The sequence below is a fragment of the Salvia splendens genome, chromosome 6, assembly GCF_004379255.2.
Source record: "Salvia splendens isolate huo1 chromosome 6, SspV2, whole genome shotgun sequence".
NCBI lineage: Eukaryota > Viridiplantae > Streptophyta > Magnoliopsida > Lamiales > Lamiaceae > Salvia > Salvia splendens.
The window spans coordinates 13,529,191-13,542,699 of NC_056037.1; the positions used below are offsets into that span (position 1 = coordinate 13,529,191).

The 13,509-nt window shown below is 42.4% G+C and overlaps 1 protein-coding gene across 1 annotated transcript; it reads right to left on the reverse strand.

The window, feature by feature from the left end:
* Nucleotides 1-10,022: 10,022 nt before the first annotated feature.
* On the reverse strand, nt 10,023-11,859 carry LOC121809383 (berberine bridge enzyme-like 15). The gene has a single exon (XM_042209966.1). It carries the CDS (start codon nt 11,834-11,836, stop codon nt 10,235-10,237), a length of 1,602 nt encoding a protein of 533 aa, XP_042065900.1. The 5' UTR covers nt 11,837-11,859; the 3' UTR covers nt 10,023-10,234.
* Between the last annotated feature and the right edge of the window lie 1,650 nt (nt 11,860-13,509).

A 13,509-nucleotide genomic window follows, 5' to 3' on the forward strand; every position in this document is an offset into this window, starting at 1 on the left:
ATATTGTACACTGATCTATGTTAGACATATATTGTACACTGATCTATGTTAAATGGCGCAGAAAACATTATGGAAAGGAAGAAAGGAAGAAAGTGTTTTGTGTAGAATAGGATGATTATTCCATTGTATTGAGGACCCTTTAAATAGGGTGTAGGAAGCAATGTATATGGTAAGATCCTTAATTACAAAATATTATGTCAATCATCTAATTGGAGTAACTGATTGTAATCGCAATCTTTCATTTTCTAACACTTCCCCTCAAATTGAGTGGTGGGGTCTCCAATACTCAATTTTCAAAGAGCATCTTTAAAGGTTCTTGTACTGACTGCCTTCGTCAATATGTCGGCAAGCTGATCTTCTGAGCGAACAAATGCTAGCTCAACAATTTGTTACGGACGTCCTCCGCAACGTGACCGGATGGCGATCTTCGCGCGAGTTGCTGTGACCAAACTTTCGACGTGCTCGAAGGAAAGCTCATGATTTTTCGGTTCTCGGACGTTCTCCGAGGAGCAGCAATAGAGAACGATAATATGCTCGTTGCACAAGTCAAATTTAGGGAAAAAATATTTCATTCATGATTGATTGATTACAATGATATAATCTCTCCTATTTATAATACTAGAATACTACTACTCTAACTTAATGAACAAGAAACAAGTATCTAAACAAATATGGGAAAGATATGGTGAATAAAGGAAAACTAAATAATTGGAAGATCATAAGAGATATGATCGTATCAACTCCCTCACGGTTGAAATCCACCTTGTCCTCAAGGTGGAAACCACAAAGCAACGACGAGAGTTGAAAGCAAAAGCTTTGGCGAGGCGTCTCCTCCTAGATCAAACACATATCGAACAACTGAATATCTCCCTTTATCACCTTTGTCAAAAATCAACAAAGGAGACCCAATGTTGTTGGCAAATTTCCATGCCACAACGAAAAGCTTGTTCACACCTCTCAGAATGCTCAAACATGGAGCACCTCCTCTCTTAAACCAACAATTCTCAACATCCGTCGATGACATTTGAGCAACATTGAACGATGCGATTATGTTCCCCACTTCACCAATAGAACCATCTTCCTCTTTATCTTCTAGCAATGACTCATCCTCTTCACTAATATCTGGGTTGTACAGCTGCAAAATTGGGGCCGGTGGGGGCGGGTCATCGTGTAACAATTCACCCTCATCTCTACTGACGTCAAGGCAGCACGACGGTGTTGGTGGAGTTGAAGACGGAACAGCAGCGACAACGGTAGCGAGGGGCTAGATGGATCGTGACAGAGATAAGGACGTGAGAGGCGCCGGGATTCCACGACATGAGGATTTCGTGGGGGCACGTCCGACGAATAGGGTGGGTGCCTTAAAGTCAAGGTCGTGTATTGCCTCGGCTGCTCGTATGAAGAATCCAAGTCGGTGTAGGGCGACTTCCGGTATAGACGTGGTTCCGGCAGCGGAGGAGCACGAGTGTCTCCAACACGGTGACTGGAAGTTTGGAAGGGCGGATCCCAGCCAGTTGGACGACGCCTAGGCGCTCCCGAATCGAAATCCGCATAGGGTTGTCGTCCATACGCTGGTTTTGACGCATGCAATTTTTTCACACGGCGATCGATTTCTTCACATCGTGATTTCAGCCTGGATTCTAATTTGTCAAATCGGGCCATGATCTTCTCCAGCCCGGCGGAGAAAATCTCGCTCGATCCCGGGAAGGCGCGTGGCGGATTGCTGCCTTTTGGATTATCGCGCAGGGAAAGCCCCGGTTGACCATCCCCGCGACGGGTCATCGCCGACAAGCAACGCGACGGATCGGAAGGATCCAAGTGGTGTGAGACGTAGGGTGATTCTGGATCAGGCCGCGACGGCGGACGGAGTACTTCCACCCGGCTGCTCGGAGGATCCCAACAGGTTACACGGCGAGGTTGGACCGGCTGGTAGGGACGGAATGGTTGTGTGGCGTTAGGGAAGTTGTATTGACGACGACGGTAGCCGGCGTAGTCGTATGACATGTCGACGGACTGAAGCATGGGTGTGGTAGAGATGGTGGTGATGCGGCTGACCTTTTTTTTATATTGGTGGTTTGTTTGGGGAATACGGATGAACGAAGACGGAGGATGAGTACGGGATGAAAGTAACAGTTGTTACGGATGTCCTCCGCAACGTGTCCGGATGGCGATCTTCGCGCGAGTTGCTGTGACCAAACCTTCGACGTGCTCGAAGGAAAGCTCACGATTTGCCGGTTCTCGGACGTTCTCCGAGGAGCAGGGGAACGATAATATGCTCGTTGCACAAGTCAAATTTAGGGAAAAAATATTTCATTCATGATTGATTGATTACAATGATATAATCTCTCCTATTTATAATACTAGAATACTACTACTCTAACTTAATGAACAAGAAACAAATATCTAAACAAATATGGGAAAGATATGGTGAATAAAAGAAAACTAAATAATTGGAAGATCATAAGAGATATGATCGTATCACAATTCCTCTTTTAATGTTTTTTTTGATAAAGTGTCTATCCACCTTGACATGTTTGGTTCGATCGTGTTGAACCGGGTTTTCTGAGATGCTTATGGCAGCCTTGTTATCACAGTATAGTCGGCATTTCTTACTTGGAGATAGACCAAGTTCCTTCATCAATCTTCTTAGCCACATTATCTCAGTTAGTTCACTTTTGATACCACGAAACTCTGCCTCAGCACTGGAGAGAGCCACCCCTTTCTGTGTTTTACTTCTCCAAGTTACCAAGTTACCTCCAACAAAGGTAAAGTACCCCGCGGTGGACCTCCTATCATTCGGATTCCCCGCCCAATCAGCATCCGTGTGACCATGAATCTCAACGTTCTCACTTTTAGAGAATAGCACTCCATGTCCTGTTGTCCCCTTCAGATATCCATCTATCATTTTTCTCATATCCACTAGACACCTAACATGCAATTCCAATGTTTTCTAGGGGCTGACATCTATTTTTACACATAATTGGGGTATTAATAGGAAAATTACTTAATTCGGAGTCAGATTCGCACAACACAAGAGAATAGGGGTCATTTGGCAATAAATGGGGTACACTAAGTAATTTATTGTATTGTTGGGGTGGAAAATAGGTTTTTTGTAAAGTTTGGGGTTCTTTAACCAAAGAACCCACAAACCCTACGTTACATGCCGCTGCCGCTGATTCTCCATCTCCCCCAAACTCCTCCTCTGACCAATTCGATACCACCGTTCCTCCGGCGAAGTTGGCGGCTCCCATCTGACCAGTAGGCCCTGTCGCCGCCCCGAGTCTGAGTGGCTTCCCTGTTTCCCTCGGCGGTGGCGATAGGGTAGCTTCCTCCGTCTCCCGGTTGCCCTCCGATAGCTGCAGCAGCGTGGCCGCCACGGTTCCAGGGCGCGCATGGTGGCGCAGATGGCGGTGGTGCAGATGAGTTCCTGTCGTGTTTCTCCTCCCACCAATCATGAAATACGATCAATTCGAAGCACGATTCTTTCGTGTGCTTCTTCTTACAATAGGAACAAACAAGCTTCGATTTGTCTTCATCATTGTTTCGTCGGTTCCAGCCGCCTCCTCCATCGCGATTGCCGCCGCCCCTTGAGCCGCTGCCGTGCTGGTTCGACCCTCCTCGGACGATAAGTCCTACTCCGATGCCTTCTGTAGTGGCTCCGGCTCCTAACTGTAACACTTGAGACCGTGTCTCCTCTTGTTTGATCAGATTGTAGGCAAGGTCAACTGAGGCAAGTGGCTCCATTTTAACTATCTCCCTTTTGGTTGTTTCATATATGCCGTCAATGGCAGTCAGAAACGTATAAAGTCTCTGTTCTTGGATCCAATTATCATGTATTTCCATGTCCTCCGGGTATTTCATAGGATTTGTCCGTTTCTGATCAGTTAACATCCATAAATCTTGTAGGGTACTCCATGTCTCCTCTAACGATTGGCTTCCTTGTTTCACCATGCTGGCTTTGATATGCAGATTGTAGATTTGGAGTTTATCTCCTCCGCTCCCGTACGTGACAGCCAACGCACCCCATATGTGCTTGGCAGTCGGTTGTTTCAACACTCGGCTGACCAACCGAGGTTCGATATTCTGTGTGAGCCATGTAAGCACGCAGTGATCAGCTTGTTGCCATTGCGGGAAGGCTGGATCGGTTCGTGGCGGGGAAGGTGGCACTCCGGTTACGTGAGAAACCATGCATCTGTCGCTTATAGTCGTCTTCATCAGAACGGCCCATTCGGAGTAATTTTCTCCATTCAATTTGCTTCCTCCGATGTGGAGGGGTTGTGTATCGATTTTGTACACAACGGGGTTTTTCTAGTGGGTTTTCTGTGGTCTCTGGTTTGGGTGTTGATGGTATCATCATGGCAAGACTTTTGTTCATGATTTCGGCAATTTGCCGAGCAATTTCATCCGACTGGGATGGGTTTTTTTCGTCTGACATGGTTTGTTTTGAATGGTTTTTTGTAGATTTGGCTTAAGGTCGAGAAAGGTTAGGGACAGTGATGAAATTTTTCTGAGTCCTGCTCTGGTATCATGTTAAATGGTGCAGAAAACATTGTGGAAAGGAAGAAACTGTTTTGTGTAGAATATGATGATTATTCCATTGTATAGAGAACCCTTTAAATAGGGTGTAGGAAGCAATGTACAGATTCTTAATTACAAAATATTCTGTCAATCATCTGATTGGAGTAATTGAGTCTAATCGCAATCTTTCCTTTTCTAACAATCTATAATATTTTTGTGAGTTTAAATCTTTCTATTTTTCTCTCGAAATTTGACGCACGTTTATCATAGAAATTCCATTGACTTATTAAGTTTTCTTTAACAAATGTTTTCTTTTCTTAGTTTGGGTTATCTCTCTTTATAGATTTAATGGTGGAGAGTGGGTTACAAATATCCATTAACTATCCAACTATTTAAAAACATAGCTAGGGTCATTCAAGGATTCAAGTCCAAGAGGATTGTATCAAGTGGTACTTAGAATCCTCATTTGCAACTTAGTTCTATCTTTCAATTTTCGCACAGAGCTTTTCAGGTCGTAAAAAATGAAAAAAAAGTTAGGTTTTTTTTTATCTAAAAAAGGGATCTCTTTATCAAGTTCAAAGAACTACTACATTATTTGTGTATAATTGATTCTGAAAATATCTATCGACTTCTTAGTTGTTTTATGGTTGGTGTTATTTATTTAAATTCTGGTATTGGTTAGTTGCCATTCATTTCCTTTAGCAGCCCTCTTCTATGTCCTTCTCTCCTCATCAATTTAATCCGAAATGATTATTGCTAATGCTTTTGATGTCTTACTTTGTTGAACAGACATTCCGCATACTTTATCAACCGTGCCAAGGGATCTAAACTTTATTGAGCACACTTGTTAGGAGGAGTAAGATTGTATTGTAGATGGATTACCTCTATATTTATCCATACAAAATTTTGATGTGATTTGATTCTTGATGTTATTGGTTATGTAGATACCAAAGAATTAAGCCTGTTATAATTGATCCCGGTCTTTATAGCACTCAAAAATTTGTCCTTTATTGAATCACTTAATCCTAGATTGGATTATCATATGATAATTAGTGTTGTCAATCAAACGGCACCTAAGTTTACCAGCTCCGGTTTAGGCTCCATCTCACCAAACATGTACTAATATGTAAATCTAATTTGTACATATATTGTTTAAGTTTATATATAGAGCTGATTAACTACGTTTTTTTTTGTTAAATCTTTACAATAGAGTTGGTCAGCCCGTCAGGAATCCACGAAAAAAAAACAAGAAAAAAAAGGACTGTTTCTCTGAAATTGGCTGGACTCTTAACAATTGGGGATGCTCTAACATGTCAAGATAAAAATTTAAACACAATCAAGTAGTAACAATTGAACTTGTAGACGAGGAGTATGATATTTCCCCAATTTATTTATTTGATAATTTTATGGTAAAAAATTAAAGCTACTTTAAACTAGGCCCTCTCTGTAACTTGAAAGCGATTTTGATTTTCTTCTCCTTTTTTCCCCTTACAATTCCAAATCCTCCTTTTCTTATACTATCTTCCCAATGTAGTCTTTACTTAAAATTGATATGAACTTCTTTTGTAAGTCAGATTTCCACGTTTCTTTTTTTTTTTTTTTTTTTTTTTTTTTTTACCGATTTCCACGTTTCTTATATTTGGAGAGTTTATTTTGTACTATTAACTTTAATTAGCAGGTACAAAACTTTAATTGGTCTAATATAAAAATCGGGGTTAGTTAATTAGGGGACAAAACTATGGCCCAATTCAATAAAAGGGGTACATTTTATTTCAAAAGTAAAACGTGGAAATCTGACAGCGTATTTGACCTAGACTTGTATAAATACTCTTACCCTACTCTTAATATTTGTCGGCATACCAAACAACTTTCTTTATCCGCGATTTTAAATAAAAAATTTGCAATCTAAATCCCATTAATTTCTTTTAAATTGAGTTTATCATATTTAATTTTGAGTATAAATTTGTATATTGTGTAGATTTATTGTACATGGACAAAATTTATTCAATACGCAACTTGAATGTCGTTTGCAATTTTTCCTTATCATCAAATTTATGTAAAAAAAGCACACTTCTTTCCTCTTTGTGCTCATCCCTCTCATTTATTAGAGCATCGCAGCAGCGGACGTGCCGGATGACCGCGCGGGACGTCCGCCATTAGGCGTGGGAGGGACGGATGCGGACGTCCGTTGCGGACACATTTCCGACGACGTCCGCCGGGACGTCCGCCATTGCGGGTTCCCGGCGGATGTCCCGATTTTTAATATTTTTTATTTAAAAAAACTCTATATATACAGCTCATTGAACTTCATTTCATTCGCACCACTTGTTTTAACGAGTTTTTCTCTCTCTACGTTTCTTTTACATATCCAAAATGGCTAGTGGTAGTGGTGCGGGTGGTGGTGGTGGTAGTGGTGCTGATGACGTACGCCGGCGAATTAAAGAACAGTTGCAGGTCGTTACGTCCAGGGAGATAAATCGCTCGATACAAGCGGCCTAGCAGTAGCAGCAGCAGCCGGCGGTACGTCGACCCATCCATCGTCGAACTATAGTACCCCGGGACCACGTCACTGCACACCGTCGGTTGTAAGAGGACTACTTCGCTCCGGAGCCTCGGTTTGGGGAGAACATGTTCCGACGACGTTTTAGGATGCATCGTCCGTTATTTCTGCGTATCGTGGGCGCTTTAGAGCGTCGATACGAGTATTTCAAGATGAGGGAAGATGCGGTTGGTAAACCCGGCCACACGGTCATACAGAAGTGCATTGCCGCAATCAGGAAGCTGGCATACGGAGGTGCGACCGACATGTTCGATGAGTACCTCCACATTGGCGAGACGACTGCCCGCGAATGTCTGAAGTATTTTTGTGAGGGTGTTAGGGAGATATTCGGGGATAGGTATCTTCGAAAGCCTACCCCCGAAGATTGCCAGGCTCTGATGGATATGCACGAGAGTCAGCACAGGTTTCCGGGAATGTTGGGCAGCATAGATTGTATGCATTGGGAGTGGAAGAACTGCCCCGCCGCCTGGAAAGGGGTGTTCACTACCGGTTTCAAGGGCAAGAATCCGACGATGATCCTGGAAGCGTAGCTGACTATCGGCTGTGGATTTGGCATGCGTATTTTGGAGTAGTCGGGTCGAACAACGACATCAACGTCCTCCAGTCGTCACCCCTTTTCAACGACCAGTGCGAGGGTGTTGGTCCGGCCGTCAGTTTCGTCGCCAACGTCAACCAACACAATATGGGATATTATTTGGCGGATGAGATATACCCTATGTGGCCCGTCTTTATGAAGACGATCAGATGCGCAACAGACGATAAGATATATTTTGCGGGTCGTCAGGAGGCAGCGCGTAAGGATGTGGAGCGGGCATTTGGTGTGCTCCAGGCTTGATGGGCGGCAGTGAATGGTCCATCACGGCTGTGGCATATTGACAACATCGCTGATATCATGTATGCATGTATTATCATGCACAACATGATTGTCGAAGATGAAGGTCCAGCACTGACTGATTGGGCCAATGATGATGTTGATGCTGCCGGTCCAAGCCACGACGTGGCCACCGCCAATGTACGTATGGGGATACCCCATGAAGAGGTCGATCGAGTCCGTGCATTTACAGACATGCGCCAACGACAAGCCCATATTCGACTCCAGAACGATATAATTGAATAGCTATGAACGCGGAGGGGTCGTCGTTGATATTTATAATGTAATTTGTTTAGACTTTTTTTTTGTTGAAACGTACTTTTTTTTTAATTTAATGAAATTATCATTGCACTTTCTCCGTTCGTATTCGTGTCGAAATTTTAATTACGTAAATTATTTAATTTGGTGAATTTGTGAATTTTTATTATTGTGTAGTCCGTCGGGATGTCCTTGGGGATGTCCGTCATTGTGCAGTGGGATGTCCGTCATGACGTACGTGGCAGTGCAGTGGATGTCCTTATGACGTGGCAGGAGGTGTTTTTGAGAAGTCCGTCGGGATGTCCACCGGGACATCCGTCCCACTGTGGATGCTCTTAGGGACGAGGATGATTTGTGGTGGCGTTGTGGTTTCATTGTAATAATGCTGCTAAATGATACTAACAATTATATGAAAGTAATTAATCAAAGTCAGAATCAATCTTATTAAAGTTAAAGCTAAGTGCGATCTATATAATCTATCTATGTCCACATGCAACAACACGAAGGATGCCAAGATAGCTCACTTTTGCATTTTTCAAGGAATGCATAAACAAATGATTAGGTGAAACTCAATTATTTGCGTCTTTTCAAAAATCATGGAATGGTAAAAATTAATATTTAATCGCACAATCTTATTACACAAATCATGGTATGTTAAAATTAATATTTAATTGCACACTCTTATTACACATGGCTTACAATGGATCACACCAGTCGCTACATTTAGTCGCTATTCCCGAATGACGTCATTGCACATCATGATTATGTAGATAAGTTATAAAGATTGGTTTAACTTAGAGATGGGTGTTTCGGTTCATATAAGAGAAAATTTGCTATTTTCCGTTTATAACAGCAGGGTTCATGCGATCTCAACACAACATAATACAGTGAATTACAAAAAATTAATAAAATAAGAAAAAGAAAAAAATAGGTAAAATAAAAAAAGAGAAAAAATAGGTAAAATATGAGAGAGGAGAAAAAGTAGGTAAAATACTGCCTCTGTCCATGATAAGTTATCCACTTTTGCCATTTCGCTCTGTCCACGAAATGTTGTCCATTTCTTTTTTTAATTTTGATAAGTAAATTTCACTTTCCACTAACTCATTAAACTTACATTCTATTATAAAACTCATTAAACTCACATTCTCACGTTCTACTAACTTTTTTCAACTTTCTTTTCTTCACACTTTTAAATTTTATGCTGAGACAAATGTGGACAACTTATCATGGACGGAGAGAATGTAAATGAGAAACATTTCGTTTTAGAAAATTACAGTTTTTTTATAAATATCTTAAAATAATAAAATAAACTTATTTTTCGTGGACATCGAGAATATAAGGTAGACTAAATGCCATAACCTCCGATCACAATATCTTTAAGCCATGTGAAAAGCTTAAGTAAGTGGTCTAGTATACTGTATCAGTTAAGAACGATGCATAGTACTTCCTCTGTCTATCATTCAAATAACCATTTTGCCATTTTGAATTGTCAATTATTTATAAAACCATTTACTTTATTCTATTTTTAGTATATGGACTTCACATTCACTAACTTTTTATACTCATAATCCAATATAAAACTAATATTTTAAACAGGTATTGCATTCCATTCACTTTATCTATTTATTTTTATTTACAAAGTCAAAAAAAAATTCTTAAATGGTTTATGGAATTAGTCTGAGTTTGGCTAAATGTCAATCAGACATAGCTTTTAAGTGACAAAGCTGAGTTAAACAAGACATACTTTAGTGAAATAGTTTAATGGGCATTAAATTGATTGACTAGGACGCAATTGACTATCCATATCGAAAGACATGCATTAAATCTGATATTAGTACTTCATTAAATATCATATCTCGAATGAGAAGACACAACAATTAAATTCAAATACATCATCAAAACATAAGATGCACTCCACATAACAGCTCAGAATCAAAACAAAAGTTACAGAGAGAAATCAAGAAGAAACAAAATTAGCTTAATAAAATACTACTAAAAGATAATTAGATAAGCAAAGTTGATGAGAATTATTTGTAGAGCGAGGTAGGAATGGTCTGTTCATGCCAAAAAAAATCATGCGGATCCACTCTAGCCTTCACCTGCACCAATCTCTCAAAATTACCCTTAAAATACTTACTCCCCCATTCCCTACCCTCACCGGAGCTGCAATTAACCCCTCTGTTCATCCCGATCTCCACGTCTCTGTAGTTGACATACGCCTCCCTCGGATTCTTGGACGCAAACTGCGCCATATAGTCATAGAGCTTGTGCATCCACTCGTACCGCTTCCCCACATCCACCTTCTCGCTCCGCCACGTCGTCACATACTGCGCCATGAACACCACCCCCTTCCGGTGCGGGAACGCGATCTCCCCCTCCGGAATCCGGCTCATTTTCCCCCCAAACGGATTCCATATCGTCAGCGGCGACTCCTCCTCCAGCATCACCCTCCACAGCCCCTCCAGCCCCGCCTCCGGCACCGCCGCCTTCACGAAATCCGACTTCGCCTTGAAGTAGTTCACGAACGCCGGCTTCCCCGACAGCAGCACTGCTGTCGGAGTCCCCTCGGGGAAGCTCCCCATGTACACCACCGACTCGATCCAGCTCATCTCCCTCGTGTCGTTCCTCGTCACCCCCAGCTCCGGGAATTTCGAGCTCATGACTCTGAGAAGCGAGCTGGATCGGCCTAGGTACACCGCGTTGTACGCGGTCATAATCGTCCTGTTACCTGGCGCCGGGACAGGCTGGATTATTACTCTGATAAAAAGATTCTCATCGATTTTGTCAGCGATTTGCTGCCATTTGTGTAAAATTTTTGTCGCGCCTTGTTCTATCGTGCGCGGTACGGTGAAAACCGTTACGATGGGTGGGACCCTGACGAGCCGAACCTTCCATGCTAATATAACTCCAAAGCTTCCGCCGCCGCCGCCTCTGATCGCCCAGAACGTTTCCTCTCCCATGGATTTCCGATCCAGGATGTTTCCGTTGGCGTCGACGATTCTGGCGTCGACGGCATTGTCGGCTCCGAGGCCGTACTTCCGCATCATCGGGCCGTACGCGCCGCCGGTGATGTGGCCGCCGACGCCGAGGCTGGTGCAGAGCCCGGCGGGGAAGCCGTGCGTTTTGCTCTTCTCGGAAATCCGGTAGTAGAGCTCGCCGATGGTGGCGCCGGCCTGGGCCCACGCGGTGCTGGAGCGGAGGTCGACGTCGACGGCGCGGAGCTTGCCGAGGTCGAGGAGGATGAACGGGGGCGGGGATTTGAGTTCGGACGTGTAGGAAAGGCCCTCGTAGTCGTGGCCGCCGCTGCGGAGGCGGAGGTGGACACGGAGCTTGGCGGCGCAGAGGACGGCGGCTTGGACGTGGGATTCGGTTAGCGGAGTGAAGATGAGGAGCGGCTTGGGCATGGAGGGGAGCAGGCAACGGAGGTTTTGGGCGGTGGAGTGTAAAAGGGAGGTGTAGAGAGAGGTTTGGGCGGCGAAGGAGGTGTTTGAAGGTGTGAATGTATGGGTGTGTTTGGCTACGCATTTGGGGAAGGAGTCTTGGATTGGAGGGGGTTTAGCGGCGGTTGAGATGGAGAGTAGGAGTAGAAAAGAGGCGAGGATTATTGAGGTGTGACTGTGAGGATTCATTTTTGGCTTGGTGTGTGTTTAGTTACTAGATGTTGATGTTAATTTATAGAGATGCGATGCGATGCGATATGAATTACAGTAAATTTTATCTCTTGACTAAGTCAACCACTGCACACCTATGAAGAATTAATGAATTATACATAATTATATACGCGTATGAAAACATTATTTTAGATTACATAAATTCGTAGATTACTTAAATTCGAAATACATGCGTATGATACAACGTAATGAGGGTCTGCTTTTATTTTTGTAATTAGGAATTGGTATGAAACTATAGTATTATAGTATATCTGTGTGATACTCTCACGTTACCTGTTGAAACATTATAAATAATGTTTTGGAGCCTCAATTGGACAAATAATCACAACCGGCGAATCTATTTTTTTTGTTCTTAGAATCATAAATAGATTAATATTTATACTTCATTGGTCCACCATTTAAAAAGTCATTTTAACTTGACACGAATTTTAGAGCATCCACAACCATGCTCTTGCCAGCGGCACGGCTGTGGGCCTAGCCCCACTTTTTCTGCCTGCTCTCTGGCAAGAGCACAACACTCACAGCTGTGCTCTTCCACAAGGACGAGCACAATTAATTTAAAATTCAATTAAACAATAACATTTCCATAATAATAAAATTCATTAAAAACCCTAAATAAAATTACAAATGACAAATAAAATAAAAACGACATAATTAAAAGCCTAAAAATTTAAAATTACATAATTAAAATACTAAAAATTAAAAAAACCACTACTCGTTGCCGAATTTCATCCACATGTGGTTGATTAGGTCTTCTTGTAACTGAATGTGGGTTCGGGTATCGCGCATTGTGTGCCTTGTCTCGATGCTCTGGCCAACCGTCGTATGCTCACCTCGGCGTGGGGGAGACCTCGCTGTTGAGTTTCCGGCTTCATCCTCGTCGTAGAAGCTAGCCGCCCTCGTCGTAGGAGCGGGGGTATTCGCCGCGACATATGCTTCGTAAGCGGCACGATGTTGTTCGTAGTATTCTTGTTCTTCGCGCTCCGCTTCCGCCATAATATGGGTGAAATCCATTTGAGGTTTTGAGTGAGGGATGAATGTGTTGATAGTTTGTATGAGAATTATGAATGAGAGATGAATGAGAGATGATTTGATGTGATAAATGGATGATGAATGTATGTATTTATAGATGATTTTGGTGAAAAAAATAAAAAAAAATAAAAAATAATCAGAAAAACGGGCAAAAAAACGGTCATATTTTTGGGATTTGGAAAATATTTTTTTTATTTTTTATCATTATTTAAAATTAATTAACGAATTTAAAAAAAAATATTCAAAGGCAACGGCTATGCCGTTGCCCAATCGTGTGCCGCCACGTCGACTGCTCGCTGGCACGGCGCTGCTCGATGCATCGAGCGGCGCGAGCGCAGCGGCGGCGAGCCTCGTCCTCGCCGCTGGCACGGACGGCGGCCTTCTTCCCCACCACCGTTGCGGATGCTCTTAAGAAATTCTTTGACTTTGTGAATAAAAGTGAATGAAAAATGTATGTGGAATGTGGGTCATAATTTTAACACTCCATCCGTTTCATTAAATATGAAATGTTAGTTTTTTGGCACATGATTTTATTTTTTATTTAGTGTTGTTTGGTGAGTTAATGAAAAGAGAATAAATAGATTTTATTTTTTTTGCAT